Source organism: Saccostrea cucullata, unplaced genomic scaffold (assembly GCF_032062105.1).
Source record: "Saccostrea cucullata isolate Sc308-1 unplaced genomic scaffold, CSIRO_AGI_Scuc_v1 ctg129, whole genome shotgun sequence".
Taxonomy (NCBI): domain Eukaryota; kingdom Metazoa; phylum Mollusca; class Bivalvia; order Ostreida; family Ostreidae; genus Saccostrea; species Saccostrea cuccullata.
Window position 1 is genome coordinate 87,035 of NW_026927380.1, and position 17,124 is coordinate 104,158.

The window sequence follows — 17,124 nt, forward strand, 5'->3', positions numbered from 1 at the left end:
ATATTGTTAATCATCATCAAGTTAAAAGTTTTTAAAGCAAAGCAGTTTCACTAGATCACTGTCATACAGAAGTCCCCTCGCTATAATGTGATTCAGTCACGTTATGACCTCTGACCCCTTTTCAATTTTCTGGCTCATTATTTGTGGTGTGTGGAGCAGGGGGGAGGGGGGGGGGGCAATCTTTTGCCTGCATTTTTCATTATAAACATTAAATAAAACTGAAAATCTGTAGGCCTATGGTCCAAAATTTTATTTAAACATCCAACATTAATTTTGCTTTGTTTGTTCATGCCTTTTATTGTCAACATTTTTTTTGCATCTCTGCATGATAAAACAGGTGCGGATCCAGGAATTGAAGTTAGAGGCGGCGCCAAAAGTAGGCAAGGGGTCTGGGGCCGCCCATTCTCGGCAATGTAAATATAGCATGTTTAATTTTCAATTTATCAATTCATTGCATCATACAGTTATTTACCCATATGGGTCAAGTACATATGTACATGTATTTACATACATGTACAAAGATATACAGGCGCAGTTTTAATAAGTAATTTACTCTCTAAATGTTAATTACCTCGATTATTTTAATTTCTCAATTCTAATGATTGTTTTATAAAAGTGCAAACAACCGGTAGCATTAGTCTTTTACACATACATGCATATTTGATGTATTCCTTTTAGACAGGATTATTGTTGAAATGATTTATGTCAACTGCTAATTGTATAATTGTTTTGCTATTCATTGGCTTATCTTTTCCTTATTATTGTAACAATTTCATACTTGTCTGTTATGGGCTCTAAATTAGAAATAAAAAAATGTTCTGTTCTGTTCTGTATATTCCTTGCTTGCATATATTCATATTACATTCTAAAAAATGAAATTCGACATCAATAACATTATACACGAAGTACATAATTTTTTTAAAAAAAACATCGGGAAGTTTTTAGTCCTCGGTGGTAGTTTATTTATTCCCCATCCCCAACCCACTTAAAAATATAATCAGCCCATTTTTGTTTTTTTTGGCCGACTATGTTTACAGGAGTTAATAACCTTGCATCCTGGCTGTTAGAGGGCCCTATCCCTGATTCATTTAATTTACTCTTTTCTCCCCAAATTTAAATAAAATTTCTCAAATTTCATGCAGATTTTATATAAAATTTAGCTTGATTTTGAGACTTTAATCAGTATAGTCAATAAATTGATAAAATACGTATTTTAAAAGCCTTTAAAGATTTTATCTTTAATCAACATTTTAACTTGACATAAGACATCAGTATTTCCAAGATCAATCTTATTCTATTTCTTTTTAGCAAAATCAGCTTATTTTAATGCTTAAAATCCAACGCACCTAAGCTTATCTATTATGACATATTGTGAATGAAATGTCGTCTGAATTGAAAATATTATGACCACAATTATCAATTTCAGGAAACCTCATTTTTTCTCTCTCTCATATATATTTAAAGCAATATGGGCTGTATCATTGAAATTTTTATTTTGCTGGTAAAATGTGCTATTATGATTAATTTTTATGTAATTAAAACACTTATGACCAATGAGCCCAAAATAAAGTTTAAATATGTTTCAGAAGAATATTTTTGTACAACCGAATATACAGTATTATATAAGAAATCATTATTGTACAGGACGACAATAATTCAATTTTGCTTCAATCAAAGCTTATACAAAATTTTTCATCGAAAATATAAGCAACAGAAGTTTATAAATGATTTATTTTTCTGTCATTTAATTAGTAAATCACAAATTTGCAATAAAATTTTCCGATGTCAAGCATGCAGCTCATATTGCTTTAAAGAAACCCACCTTATATAATAACTTATAACATTTTAGATCATGTCATGTTGCAACAAAAAAATAAAGTTGTTTGTGTTTTTTTAAACAGATTTAAAAAATTACGTTGATGTTTTTCGTTTTGTTTTCTATTCCGCGATTTACGAAGACCTATTATTATACGTCATAATACAGTGTCGTTGCAGTTACGTCACAATGAAATCTACAGTTTTTGTTGTGATTCCAAGCAAACAGTGTTAAAAATTTTAGCTCTGTATAAGCTTTTGCACAATGATGGAGGCACAGGAAAGGCGAAAGAATAAGACAAACACCATCCACCTTCTTCCAAATATTCAACTGCAGTCATTAAAAAAGACGGAATCGGAAAGTTTTGTGCCATACACTGATAAAGGAAGATGGCCAAGGAATTTGGTACAAGGGTCCCAAACTCAACCACAGCATTCATCATCTTGCGATTGGCAGGCACAGCCTAGAAGAGAAAAACAGCCCAGTGGTAGATACCAAGTTCCACCTCCCGTTCCTTTTTCATACCAGTCTAATTCCAGTTATAGGAATGAAGTCCAAAGTTCCTTCCAGCCAGTGGAGAGACCTACTACTTATTCAGAATCTCCTACAGGACTTTTCAACCCACCACCAATTGCCCTCTCCGAGTGGAACCAACTTTACGGATTTCCAGGGAATACTTATCCCCCTGGTGATGGCTTTGTACGCCCCAGTGCAGTAAAAAAAGTAGTGGAAAATATTCGTAAATCAGACACGTGCACATTTTCCAAAACTAAAGCTACATCTTCTGAAGTAAAGAATGATGGCCTTAAAAGAGAGGTAAATAAAAGCCCGGAAATTCGGTTAACTCTTTCCACCAACTGCATATATGAACCAGACTCGACCTTGATGTGGCGGAGGATTTTTCCCAACTGTTCTGACACGGCTATGGACCGTGTGCTTAGTCCATCGTGTATAAAATCTGAAGAAGATGTAGCCTCCCAATCTCCTAGTAATCACACGATAGTTGGAGATCAGAGTACCACGACATGCGATTCATTTGCAGAGGAGAGATTTGTTGTGCTGAATGACAATAGCGACATACCACGTTCTTCCGGTTCTTTACGTGCTCCTCCACACATCAGGAGCGAACTGGCATCTTCTTCCAGGTCTGTCTATAATACTGCTCCTCTTGTCAGTAGGAGCTCATCTTCAGAAGAAGACAACGTTGATATAGCTCCTCAAATATACAATTATCAAATCCCTCGCCCAAATACAAGTACTAGTAAGTGCCGGAATTTTTATTACTTTGTATTATGTATAATAATATATTAAATGCATTTATTTATTTCATTTTTTTAATTCGATTTTGGGATTAATATTTCGCTTAAGGATTTGAAATGAAAAATTAACTATATTTTGATCCTTTTTATTTATAAGATATTTGTCTATGCACTAAGATATAGTATTTGCTGTCTTTTTAAGGTAAGACTGGTGGTTTTCCTGAAAGAATGTATGCCAGTGGCTCCTATTCAACAAGTTCCTTCGAGTCGGCAGTCGGTGAGCCCATGAGCGCGTCTACCCGCAATTCTTCTCGAGCCAGTGATGGGCGTAGTTCGGGTACATCATCCACAAGTCAGTCATCTCCAGTCAGAGAAGGGCGTACCTCGGGTAAATCATCTACCCTTAAATTATCTCCTGTGTGTGATGGACATAATACGGGTACATTATCTACCCAGTCCTCCCTGTACGCTATGGACAGTGACTCCGAGATGAGAAAAACATCGCTGCCTATATATCCCAACGTAACACAGAGCTTTCAAGAAAAAGTACAGAATGAGCCATGCCAAAAAATGCAGACGCACTTTGCAGAGATTGGTTCGTACTACAAAAAATGTTACGACCACGCCAGGATCTATGATGTCCGATTCTTAGTAGACAATGAAATTATCTATGCTCATAGAGGTGCACTGTGTGCAGTGAGTCCATATTTTGAAACTATTTTTATCGAAAACAGTCAAATAAGATCTAAAGCAATTACTGAGATTCGGATAAGAGGGTTGACAACACGTTCCTTGAAGACATTCCTAGATTATGCCTACACTGGACAATTGAAAGTAGTATCAACAACAATTCTAGATCTAGTGAAAATATCAACTCAGTTCAAGATTCCTTATATAAAAGAAAAGTGCATCAAAGAGTTAGAAACCCTCAAATTTGAAGACCTTCTTATGTTGCTGGTGGCAGTAAGGGAGGATTCAGTACATGAATTAATGATACCCATACTCCGGTGTATTTCGAGGAAATTTCTGGATATATCTATTTGCAAATCTTTTCTGGAACTAGACGTTGGAACCTTATGCGTTATTCTTTCTTACGATGAATTGGTAACGTCAAGTGAAATGGACGTCTTCTCTGCCGGCCTAGAATGGATCAATGCACGTCCAAATGAACGTCTTCAGCATCTTGAAACAATAATGAAATGCATACGCTTCCCACTGATGTCCCAACAAGATCTGGTTGACTGCATGGACAGATGCAGCCTTCTGGCTGCCAATGATAATTGTCTCAGCATGATTTACAAGGCAAACTGGTATATATTAAAGGCATTATCTATTAATTGGTGCATGTATTTTTAGTTTATACCATACTTTATTTATTCGATCATATTGCCACTAATTTTTTTCAAAGGATTAGAACTGTGATGGCACTTAACAGGCAAGACCCCTTAAACCTAAATATGCCAGACTCAAGATGCCTTACTGCAAACGAACATTCAAACAACAGTACCAACCATATCAATGTAAGTGCTTTTGTTTCATCTATTACTTTAAGGTCGTCAAATTAAACGATGTTAAGATGATGACGATACGTTTATTTTTGCTTAAAACGATTATATATATTGCTCTAATGATTTTCCTTGATTGTAGAATAACGCCACTCCGGTTAATGTGTTGGACATCTCATTTGGAAGTATCGAAAGTTTCGAAAATTACTCCATGTACTCGGAGAGTTTTGCCGGAAGTAGAGAATCGTTCGAACCTTCTCCATCACAGGAAATAGGTGAGCAAATCTTAATCCGCAGTAGGCCTTTGTAATTTTAGACTGGATTCCTTGGCTCTTATAATGAATTAAATAATTTTTTCATACTAATATTGGGGATCTTTTTTGGCTTTGTATAGATGGGAATTTTGCTAAGGAGCGTAAAGTGTATCAAACACTCAAACCAGAGCTGAATGATAACTCTTCAATGATTGTGCTGGGCCAGAAGTTATACGTGATAGGTAAGTATATACTGAATAATAATATACATGTACCGCTTTACATAATCGAGTCATCTTGGAGTTTTCTTAAAAGTACCGGTACATTGAATTTCAGGAGGATTGCGCTATAATAACGACAACCCACTTCCCCGAAGAGATGTTTGGGTTTACTCTCCGGAGCGTGGCTGGCAGAAACTGACGTCACTGAGAACTGCCCGGATGCACCACGCACTCTGCGTTTTTGATGGTTGCATTTACGCCATCGGTGGCCTTGGGAGAAACAAAAGGTACTAGATTCTACCTCTTATTCTATTTGATTGTTTCAGAATTAGTCGTTAACTAAAAAAGGAATCGTATTTTCTTGGTCTACCACTTATGCTGTTACAAATTACATAGGCATCGGAAGCAAATTGAAAGGGGGGCTAAACCAACTAAAAAAGGTAACCCCCAATTTTTAATGCCTGTTTTATGTATATATTTGCAAATAAATTGGAGGGCTAAGCCTTTCCCCCCCCCTCCCCCTCCGGTTCCGACGCCTATGAATTATACGAATTTAACCAAATGCTGTAAAATTCATACCATATATGTTTTAAATCTTTTAAGTCTGATTTTGTCTGTGGAATATTTCTAGAATTCTGAAGTCAGTGGAGTGTTACAATCCATCCACAAACAGCTGGCATTTCGTCAAGTCTCTGTCGACACCGCGTGCTGGAGCTTGTGCCGCAGAGCTGAATGGAGAGATATTTGTTGCTGGGGGTTTTGGGTACTCCTTGAATGGAAATTCTACTATCCTTGATAGTGTTGAATGTTACCAGCCAAGCACTGACAGGTACATATGTGGACATGGTTAACGTGACTTCATGTTTGTATAACTTTAAGCAATTTTTTACAAGGATCTTTACATTTTTAGCCGTCTCTCATACAGTATTTTTTTTGTTGCAGATGGATTGCAAAGGGTAGCCTTAGATATGGTCGCTGTCATGCCACAATGACTTGCATTGAAAATAGTCTGTACCTTAGTGGAGGATTGGCTTTTGATAAAAATTCGTCAGTTGCACTAAGTGTACAGGATGTAGACTTGTATGATGCAAACACAGATTCCTGGATGTTGCGTACCTACTTGGATAAAGCGCGCCATAGTGCAGCTTCTTTTGCCTTAGGTTGGATATTGAAAACTCCACTGTGTCGGAGTTATTTGAATCGTTTTTACTATCATATACATGGACCTTTCAATAGTTTATTGTGTGTCTTAGCAATACCAGAAGAAAATACTATGATGGTTCTTTTGGTCATGCTTTAACTTGTGCTGTTTTGTTTTAGGTAAGAAGATGTATTTGATTGGCGGGTTATCTTCCAATCAACGGGAAGATCTGCACGATGATATAGAGTGTTGGGATGTACAGAGGAACGCATGGCTCTCTACTTTTAAGCTGCCAACTGAAGTTCAGTGGATGAAGGGCCTCGCTTAATTCTAGCCGGAATTCGAATCCATTTAAAATAAATCCGAATTTCATAATTTAAAGACTATAAGGATTGAAGACTTGTTAATGTCATTATATATAAAATGTTTACATTTCAAATTTTTTGTTTCTCAAATGTCTAGTCTTTTTTATTGGAGTCAGTGTATGTATTAATGCTGATCTATCATATTTTAAAAGAATAACGCATGTTGAAAGTCATTTGTTTTTATTTATTTATCTAATTTATTATTTTTGAGATTTTAAAATACTATTAATTATTCGTGATTATTATAAATGTTTAAAAAAAATCGTTACGCCATGGCCATTGCTTAACATTGCAATTGTGACTGTTTCCATACATTGACAAAATCACTGTTGACCGAGGAACGCAAGATTCAAGTTCATACATCGGTGCCTGAAGTATGGGTAGTATACATTTTATAGGATAACATTCTTGCAGTTTATGATGATGTCTCTGATACGACTGTATCACAAATGGTTTAATATACTTAAAAAAAAAGAAACATGATAGAGCTAGCCTAAATGTTTGTAAAACAAGGATATCCCCATACGGCACCTTATAACGAAGGTGAACGTTTCTCAAATGTCAGGCCAAACTCAAAGGTCAAGACATGAAAAAAAAAAATTACCAAAAGGTCTTCTCATATAAGGAAAACATTTGTGATATAGGAAAGCCCTAGCACCAACGTTCAAGCTAGGATTGTAGCCAGTTCAGGTTAAAGCTTTTCAAGAGTAGGCCAAACTCCAAGGTGTATGAGAGACACATCTTTTTTCTTTCTTTTTTTTTTTTAGCTTGAAAGCAAAAACATTCTGGATTACCGTAATAGAAGTATTGTTTTTTTTTTTGACAGACGACGGTTTTTTTAAGGACAGGTGATACGGCAGATTTTTTTCCTTCCAGAATTCATGAAAACAACAAGTAAAACATGTTACTTCAGTAAATAGAATAGTTTTACAAAATTACCTACCTGTAATAAAAAGCGATATAAAGTAAAGATTAATACAAGGGATACAGGGAAAATGTGGTTTTAACTGCACCTACAGTATATAATTATATCGATAAATATAACAAATTTTAATGCAGATATGTTTTATGTATACAAGTTTAAATTAGTCTTTTAAATAATCATAATTTATATGTTATTACCATGCCAAGAAAACCTTAGCATTCTCTCCATATAGCGAACTCAATAAAAGCCGAATTAACGTTAAAGCCATATATGGCGTAACTGATCAAAAAATATATTTTTGAAAAATACAAAATTAAGTGAAGAAATATAGTTAATACATTTAAATTAAAGCTTTTCATACAATTCTGAACACGGAGAACACCTCGTTTCATCTAATTATACAATTTCATCTTCTCTGTAATGTGTTATCTAAATCTTTTGTATTTTCTTCCGAGTCCGAGAAAATTCCGAGAATCCAAATTAAATTGTGATATCTTTATAACGCAATTGACTTAGATTTTGTAATTTACGGAAAAGTTCTATCTTTATATAAAGTAATGATACAATTAATAAGTTCTTATAATTTTAGTCTAATAATTTTCATTGTAAATACGCCATATATGGCTTTAATCTGTGATTCTTCCCCGGGGAGATGTGCGCCAAGCAATTATGTCAGCAGGTTTGAGGGAGGGATCTTAAAATTTACTGGGTTTAAATTATAGGTAGAATACTAATTATTTAGAAGATTTGCCCCCCCCCCGTCATTTCTTTTTTCTTTGGGGAGGGGGGGGGCGGGAGTCAAAAATAGGGAAGGAAATTAATTATAGTAAAGTAATTCTTTAAAAAAAAAAAAGCTGTATTTCATTGTTTTACGTAATTCAATTTCAAAATATTTTTTCTTAGTACAAATTGGCATCTGGTAGTTGTGGAAGTACCGCGTCGAAATAAGATGGAGACGAGTACTGAATGGGTAGACGTTACCCGATTGGCTATGTAAACATTTTCATTTAAAAGTGAATATTTTCTGTTGATTTTTTTTCTTATTTTCTTCAATTCAACTTTTTTAAATATAAATTTTGGTACCAGTGCCTCTGACATTTTACGTATTTTGTAAATAAATAAAGATTTTTGACAGGAACTATTTAGGGCATAAGGGACTACTTCCTGGGGTAGACGTTTATTTTTTCTCTAACTAAGAAAGCTTAAAACCTAGGATCCACCCCCAGAAGTCTGCTGCCGTAAATTGTCTTGCCGGTGTTTTGGGAATATGGGTGATTTGCATCAATTACACTTTTATTAACTCCATTGCTGCGGAAAACAGGACGAGATTTCTTGGCATGAACGGCGAATTTGAATTTGTAGGCGACACAAAAATAAGTTCTTCGTTCACGTTTTTGTAGAGTGCTGTTATATTGACCATACTTAATATTAAATAAACATATTTTATTTGATTAATACAATAAAAATTGGGCAACAAGCAAAGCCTATGTATATCTTATTTACCAAGCCTTATATAGTTATATGTATTTTATTTGTTAGTTTCTTTCTTTCTTTCATTTATTTATTTATTTATTTTTATTTATTTATCTATTCATTTATTTATTTTTATTTACAAGTAGGGTATAGAATACATCTTGATTCATATCGTCTAACTGCTTACGAGAAATAAGTAAGTAGCTAAGGATTTATTTCAAATTTCGGGCCAAAATGGCATACAAAAGCATAAATCACAAAATAAATGTAATTTGAAAAAAAAATTGATAACATCATTTTCATCACTCATAAGCCATATAAACTTGTTTCTATTAGATAAACTTGATAAATTCTTACAGATCGTATTTATAGTTTCTGAAAATGTACAGAATCTCATGAGCCTGAGTTTTTACATCGGGATCGGGATTCAAGAATATATCTGTAGTGTTTTCAACTTTTTGTAAACGAAGGAATAATATCTTTAAATTGTGTAACAAATAAGCTGCTTTTGTATAAATGATTGCGAATTGATTCAAAAACAGGTAAATCACTTTCCAGTTTTCAATTATTAAGAATCCTTGGATGCCTTCTTGTGGGCTGTTTAAAAGGTTTAGAAGCTAGGTTTAAAAGCGCGCCTGTTTCATGTGTGGCGCTAATTTTGAATATTAATAAAATCAGCTGATATTTAATTATTTTCAGCATATAAAATGTAGCCGCTGAATATGTTTTTCATGACTACATGGTCTGAATCTGAGCACAAAATTGAAGAAAAATAAGCTGGAACTTTTAGATAAAGAAGGTAAGTATCAGTCTCAGGGTACATATGTACGTGATTCTGTTATATTTTATATAACAGAATCACGTATATTATATAATATAATCATAATAATTACACAAAACTCTGAATTACATGAAGTAACCCCCCCCCCCCCCCCCACCTTCCCAGAATCACACTCATTTACACTTTCAGAGGAAATGCACGGGCAAACTGTTTATTACCATTGTCTTTTACTATATTTTATCTACAAAACCATAATATGGCTTTGCTGAAAATAGGCCTAGTGTTCAAAACTTCTCAATATTAGAGGGAAAATCAAATTACCCCATGATGAAATGATATGTGCTAATCCTGTTCAAGTATAAATGTATTGATAAATTGTATATAATTCCACATGATTTAAAAATAATTTCTTGCTTTGTATATGTTTGTAGATTAAATCTGTTGAAATCAATGACAGGAGTAACAGCCTTTGTGGAAGGATGGGACTTTGTTCAAACCTTAGGAGAAGGGGCCTATGGGGAGTAAGTATGAACACATGCAGAGTGAATTTGAACATGGGCATGTGGAGAGTAAGTTTGAACATGGGCATATGCAGAGTGAGTTTGAACATGGTCATGTGGAGAATATGTTTGAACACAGGCACATGGAGAGTAAATTTGAACATGGGCATGTGGAGAGTTAGATTAAAGTATGAACAGGGGTCATATTTGGAGTATATATGATAATTTTGATTTAATACATGCAGTGACATTTATTATGCTTAAGTTAAGTAGCTAAAATGAATTCTTCAAATTAATACAGAGTGAAGCTAGCTGTGAATTCAGATACACAAGAAGCAGTTGCTGTCAAAATCATTAATTTGGAGAAAAATCCTGCTGCAGCAGAAGCAGTCCGCAAAGAAGTAAGCATAAAATATTAAAATTGACATGAAGTTCTCTATGCAACTGAATAAAGATCATTTTTTCTCAAAACCAGCCTATGGCTTGATTTGAGAATCAAATATTTTTTGTACAATTCATTAAATTGAACATTTATATCTCTAGTACAATGGATATGTTGATGAAAGTTCAAAGTCCCCACTGTTCTTTATGTAATTTAATCTCAACGTCTCTAAAAATTTGATAAAGTTTTCTCTAGGTCCCATCAAGTTCTAAGATAATGAGGTCTGAATGTACATTGTGTTCTTTAATGAGAAAAAAGAAATCTCATTTCATGTATTAAAAAAATGTGAATCAATCTTCAAAATAAAAAGAGTCTGAATATCTTGTTAGAAAAATCAAGATATATGTATACAGTGTTTAAAAGTTTTATGAAAGTTTTTTTTTTCTCCAAAGTTATTTCAGTGTATATGAGAAGTATTTACCCGGTATTTTTCAGGTATGTGTACACAAACTACTAAGCCATGAAACCATCATAAAATTTTATGGGTTCCGAAAAGATGGAAAAATACAGTACCTATTTCTAGAATACGCCAGTGGAGGTGAACTGTTTGATAGAATAGGTAAGTCTTTTGTGAAATTGGCAAGCTGTCAAATAGTACACAAGGTTAATGTAAAACACTTTGTAATGTGAGTTTTTCCCCCTACCCGAACCATTCTCAAAATATCATAAATGTTACAGCATTTAAAATGATTCATTAGTTAAGAGCATAATTTTTAACCATCTTTCTGCTACATAATAAATTGTTTATACATGTATACTCTTTAAACTGCAAAATACTGGTATATAGGCCATGAAAAGTGATTTTAATATTCAATCATTCTAAAAATATGTAAATTTAAGTTAATCCCAGGAAATGACTCCAGGGGTAGGGTGGAGCAACAGTAAATTATCAAAGGGGAAGAAACTTTAAAATCTTTTTTTTTTTAAGAAAACTGCATTAGTTGTGATAAGATTTTATACAGTATTAAAATACAACAATCCTCAGGTTATGGAATGAAATATGAAAGCACATGCACTAAAAATAAGTACGTAAGTAATTTATTTACAGTGACATGTATTTATATTTACAAACTGTATAAAATAACAATTAACACCCAGCCCGTCAGGCCTGCTCTTCACTAGCCAAGGGTTTCCGATCCGAAATCTAGTCTAACCCTTGGCTAGCGAAGATGGTCGGGCCTATATGCCACTTTAAACACAAAATTGAAAAAATAAAGAGTACAACATTAAGAGATAAACAATTAAAAAAAAGTACCATACAAATAAACATAGTGATGAAACAAATGCATTTTGTAAGTATACTCTATTCTTTGATTGGTAGAGTCTGATATCAAAATATTGTTACATGTAATAGATAAATATAACAATAAAACACAATTTATTATTTATAAGTCTTCTTATTTTCTGAAAATATCTGATTGTCTCTGCATGAAGGAAAAATGCAAATACTTTGCATTTTGCAACCTGTTAACTAAAATAAATAAGTTTATACAGAAATGGTTTAAAAATTAAGAAAAAAAGGAATGTATTAACAGATCATAAAAATTACATATCATGATAATTTTTTCTTTGAATTTTTAGAACCAGATGTTGGTATGCCCCAACAGGATGCCAATAGATACTTTAAACAGCTCATCAATGGTGTAGTAAGTGACTGTACTAATTTAATACATGTATAAATGGTAAGTTAAAATCTAGTTAATTGAATATTTGCTCCATTTTCAGATGTCAATAGAATTATTTTTGTTTCCTTTTTAGGAATATTTACACGTCAAAGGTGTTACTCACAGAGATCTCAAACCAGAAAATCTCCTTCTGGATGACTTTGGTAAGGATTGGTTTGATTTCCTTGACCTTTTATACTGTATCTAGAAATTTCATCGGATGAATCCAAATGGTTCTTGGCATGGAAGTATTAAACCAGTTTAATAACTGATCGAGATATTGACTATTTGAAGATTGGACATGTCTTTAAATTCTCTGTATGCTTTGGGTTCTGCAATGATTCATAATTAAATCTTTTGTAATATTTCTGTCAGACTGTGTGCCTTCCCCAAATTTTACACATTTCTTGATATGCATAATAGAATACCTATCATTTAAGCAAGAAACTTTACATTTATAGATAATTTAAAGATCTCAGACTTTGGATTAGCCACGGTATTCAGATACCAAGGAAATACTCGTCAGCTGGAAAAGTGTTGTGGCACAGTCCCCTACGTGGCCCCAGAGGTGTTGTCAAGGAAACCATATGATGCTGAGCCAGCTGACATTTGGTCATGTGCTGTAATCCTAGTGGCTCTGCTGGCAGGAGGTGAGGAAAGTTTGTTAAAATATATTGCAAGCTGATATCAGAATTCAGGGTTGTACCTAGGACTCTAGGTACAGGGAATTTCTCATTCTATTGTGACATAATCTCCTGGTTATTCCCCCTCAAATCTCTGTTACAGGAGGGGCAGACCCCCTTTTACCAGTTTAAATCTCCCCTGCTATTTCAATTCTTAGGAAAACCCTGTGAATTTTACAGTACATGTATAGCCTTTTTTCAATGTCTTGTATTAGTTAAAATAAGTTTGAAACAAAATATATTTAGAGTAATATTTGGAAGATCTAATATCATAAAATAAAATTTTAAAATTGAATTTTTTTAAGAATTACCTTGGGATGAGCCAACATATGGCTGTCAGGAATACTGTGATTGGAAAGACTGTAAAATTACTAAGACTCCATGGAACAAGATTGACAATCTGGCATTGTGTAAGTAGGAGATTTGGTTTCTTTGCCCCTTAGTTTTAAGATATACTTTACATATACATTAATTGATTCAAAATGTAGCACAATCACTGGGATTTGGCAAGTTGCTATAATTTTTGCATTTCAAGAATATTCAAACCTATAACATATCTTTCTTCAAGAATACCAACCATTTTGATGCCATAACATATAGTAAAAGAGAAAAGTTAGTAAAATATGCTTATAATGAAGAGCCAGGGATGGATGGTTTTGCTTCATTTTTAATGTTATCTGTAAAGATGACAATTTATTTTTATTCCACATGAGAAGCACTTCCCTGTAAGCATCAGTTTATTATAAGAGTGCTTGCTATAACTGTGTTTTACTATAGTATGATATATGCATCTCCAGTTCTTACATTATCGGTGCATTTAAAATGGCCAATATGTATATATGTATTTTAGCATTACTCAGGAGACTTCTAGTGGAGAACAGTTCCAAGAGATACACTATAAGACAGATTAGAGATCATCAATGGTTCAACAAGAATTTTAACAGAACAGCTCTAGGTATTTATAAAGAAATTAATTATACATGTACATGTAATTCAACAAAATTGTCTTTTAACATGCATGGCCATTATACATGTAAGTGTCTACAAATGTGGATATCAAGGTTGAAAAACACATTTTGAGACTCTTCCTTTTGGCATTTATCTTGATCAGTTTATTGCAAAACTATAGAAATATTTTAAATTTTTTGTTCTTATAGTCCATTGAAAGTGTAGACATTCAAGTCTATTTTTCCTCAAAAAAAAAAAATGCACATTAAAAAAAAAAGAAGGTTTTTCTCATGTTTTGTTAGTAATATTATAGACATTCTGAATTTACTCATTTTTACCTAAAAATCAATAATAGATTTTTTTTTCTCTCCTTTCATTTTAAAATCTATGATTCTCATAATACTTTATTCTCTTGAAACATTAAAAATGTAAAGTGTCCAATGTAGATTTCAGAAAAAAGGGGTAGAATACCAAACACTGTTGTCAGCAGAACTATAATTCATTGTACCTTTATTTGCTCGAGAATGGCCACAAACCTTAGTAAAATTGGCTCATCTTAAATAAAGAAAAGAAAAGATACTGTGGACATCAGGCTATAATACCTGCAAGTCCTTGTTATACTACTTATTGTAAAACCTGAGATGGATTGTTTTGTTGCAGGTCAGCTGAACAGGCTCCCGTCCTCACCCACTAGTTCCCCTTCAGGGACTGGACCGTTTAAACGTGTTTGCTCAGGGAATGAACTCTCACCTCCTTCTCACTCAAAAGACAGGTATAAATATCCAATTGTCTATAGAATTATTCAACTGAATTTGGATATGCAAAGAAAAAACAAACATGCCATGTGATTTTAATTTTTAAGTTTCATGTCGATATTTTTTAGATTTATGCACATATCATCCTCACAGCCTGAGTCCCGACAAAGGTTGGGATCTGAAGGTGACACTAATTCCCCACTGGATCCCGTAGACAGGCAGTTTTGTTTCTCACAACCTGTTCACCCAGATCACATGTTACTCAGCAGCCAAATTCAGGGAACACCAGGGTCTTCACAGGTAATGGAAACAATACTGACTGTACTAACTCAGAGATAATCAATTCCACTCCAAATGAGGCAATGGGAATAAAAACACCTCGTGTGAATAATTGTCACTGCAATTGGCTACAGTCTATTAAAGTTGAACTTTTTTCACCATTCATTCATGGACCAGGTATAAATTGTAATTATTCATGACCTTTTGCAGAATCCATGGCAGAAACTGGTTCGTAGGATGACCCGGTTTTTTGTAAAGCCAGATAGAGATGGAACCAAGAAGGAGTTGGAAAAAGTGTTTGAACTCCTGGGATACAACTGGAAGTTTAACTCCCCAGGAATGGTATGCTGCAAAATACGGAACTCTGAAGTTCCTAGTTGTAATAATTTTGATTTTGAGCAAAAATCATTGAAACCTGACTACCATCTTAATGGGAATGATATACATGTACATGTACAAGTTAAGCAGAACAGGACCTTGGAGAAATGTAGATTTTGTGAGAGAAAATAAACCCAGTTTATATATATATTTTTAAAAGAAACTTAAGCGACATAAATAAAAAAAATTCCTTATTCTTTTTTGTTTTATGGAATGTTCCTGCATTCTTGTTTCAGGTCACCATAACAACATTAGACAGAAGGCATATCCCTTTGGTGTTCAAAGCCTGCTTTCTTGAAATGGATGAAAACCTACTACTTGATTTCAGATTATCCAAGGTAGATCTGTTTTAAGATTAATGTTGTATATATACATGTACTTCAGTGTGTATTAATAGTCAATTGTTGAACTTCATACAATTTATCTTGTCTTTGTATTACATATGTATTCATAGGGCTTTCTTTGATAAATCACCATACATTAAATGTCTTTCAAATAAAATATTGTACCAGTTTTAATTATTGATTAAAGATTGACTAACACATGCAATTATTGATTTTATTTTTCAGGGGGATGGTCTGGAATTTAAAAGACACTTTATAAAGATTAAGAATCAGATGAAAGCCAGTGTAAGCAAGGTACCGCCTACATGGCCTTTGGTACCCTCCCAAGTCGCATGATCTGTGCCATATATCATTCATCATTAGTACTTACAAATAAAGCATATTATCATTTTTGAATTTTCTTTATTCTTGAAAAGAAGACCAATAGTGCTGATTTAGTGATTTATGACTAGATAAAATGCATGGCATAGTAATTCTTGAAAATAGTGCCCCCCCCCCCCCCCCCCCCCAAAAAAAAAAAACACATCCTGAAATGCATCAGTCTCTGATAAAATAATTTATATATGTTATTCTGAGTGGTGCCTTGTAAATTTATGCAAAGTCTTCAGATGGCTTGATATTAGGGGAATAAAGTACCAGGTAATGGTTTTTACCACCATGCTCATCTGATTGCATACATCAGACTGTCAGAGGTATGCTTACTGCCTGGATTAAAATTGAGAAAATACCAGCTATTGAACTTTTTTTGGCAGAATATTGCTCAGTGAACCCCATTTGTCTGGATATTTCGGATGAGTTTTCAAGATATGAACTTATACCCACTAAAACAAAGTTAAAGGGGTATATAGAAATTAGTAATACATTGTCTGTCAGTCCACCTGTCTGTCCCTACAAATTTGAACTTTATGAAGAAATAATTGTATTGATCTGGGCCGTATATATCGGCCTTGATAGCTCACTTGGTAGAGCAACTGAAAGGAGATGTAGGGTCCCGGGTTTGATTCCCGCTCCAGCCATACGATCTCCTTTCCTGTTACAGATTTAGTGCCGTTGACCACCCCTGGAATTGCAGGAGAAAGTCCTACCAGGGGCTAATAAGAACTTGGGTTGTTTTGTCTTTGAGGGGGGAGACCATTTAACGAGGGAGGAATGTAATGATATGGGCCTGGATATCTCAGGTGGTAGAGCAACTGACTGTAGATGCAGAGGTTCCGGGTTTTATTCCCAGTCCAGCCATACATTTTCCCCTTTCCCTTTACGTAACAAAAGCTCGCACAGAAATTGTTTATGACCCAACAATGTTTCAAGATCTTGATTTCAAAAGATTATTCCAGCAAGTATAAAGACACTGACTGAAAAATGTACAGTAAAATGCTTATAGCAAACATAAT

The 17,124-nt window shown here is 34.0% G+C and overlaps 2 protein-coding genes across 3 annotated transcripts; both read left to right on the top strand.

Moving 5' to 3' along the window:
• The first annotated feature begins 2,000 nt into the window (after positions 1-2,000).
• LOC134274276 (kelch-like protein 24) lies at positions 2,001-6,706 on the top strand. The gene is made up of 9 exons (XM_062756529.1): positions 2,001-3,077; positions 3,278-4,385; positions 4,484-4,595; positions 4,723-4,855; positions 4,975-5,076; positions 5,171-5,342; positions 5,687-5,884; positions 5,998-6,215; positions 6,376-6,706. Exons 1-9 carry the CDS (start codon positions 2,081-2,083, stop codon positions 6,522-6,524), a joined length of 3,189 nt encoding a protein of 1,062 aa, XP_062612513.1. The 5' UTR covers positions 2,001-2,080; the 3' UTR covers positions 6,525-6,706.
• A 169-nt stretch (positions 6,707-6,875) lies between these two features.
• LOC134274277 (serine/threonine-protein kinase Chk1-like) lies at positions 6,876-16,129 on the top strand. 2 transcript variants are annotated; one of them, XM_062756532.1, is made up of 15 exons: positions 6,876-6,941; positions 9,659-9,758; positions 10,172-10,261; positions 10,542-10,641; positions 11,118-11,241; positions 12,264-12,328; positions 12,441-12,510; positions 12,808-12,996; positions 13,335-13,439; positions 13,880-13,984; positions 14,638-14,749; positions 14,861-15,032; positions 15,222-15,353; positions 15,626-15,727; positions 15,959-16,129. In XM_062756532.1, exons 3-15 carry the CDS (start codon positions 10,191-10,193, stop codon positions 16,067-16,069), a joined length of 1,458 nt encoding a protein of 485 aa, XP_062612516.1. In that variant the 5' UTR covers positions 6,876-6,941; positions 9,659-9,758; positions 10,172-10,190; the 3' UTR covers positions 16,070-16,129. The 2 variants fall into 2 exon arrangements, with proteins under 2 accessions (XP_062612516.1, XP_062612515.1); XM_062756531.1 differs by lacking the exon at positions 6,876-6,941 and adding an exon at positions 9,387-9,501.
• Positions 16,130-17,124: the final 995 nt, after the last annotated feature.

What these genes read in the sequence shown, in the direction of transcription:
- LOC134274276 (XM_062756529.1), top strand. Translation starts at nt 2,081, where the DNA reads ATGATGGAGGCACAGGAAAGGCGAAAGAATAAGACAAACACCATCCAC. An exon ending in ATGATTTACAAGGCAAACTG is followed by an intron (nt 4,386 to 4,483) that starts GTATATATTAAA and finishes TTTTTTTCAAAG; the next exon opens with GATTAGAACTGTGATGGCAC. An exon ending in ACAGTACCAACCATATCAAT is followed by an intron (nt 4,596 to 4,722) that starts GTAAGTGCTTTT and finishes CCTTGATTGTAG; the next exon opens with AATAACGCCACTCCGGTTAA.
- LOC134274277 (XM_062756532.1), top strand. Translation starts at nt 10,191, where the DNA reads ATGACAGGAGTAACAGCCTTTGTGGAAGGATGGGACTTTGTTCAAACC. An exon ending in CCTTCTCACTCAAAAGACAG is followed by an intron (nt 14,750 to 14,860) that starts GTATAAATATCC and finishes GATATTTTTTAG; the next exon opens with ATTTATGCACATATCATCCT. An exon ending in TTGATTTCAGATTATCCAAG is followed by an intron (nt 15,728 to 15,958) that starts GTAGATCTGTTT and finishes TTTATTTTTCAG; the next exon opens with GGGGATGGTCTGGAATTTAA.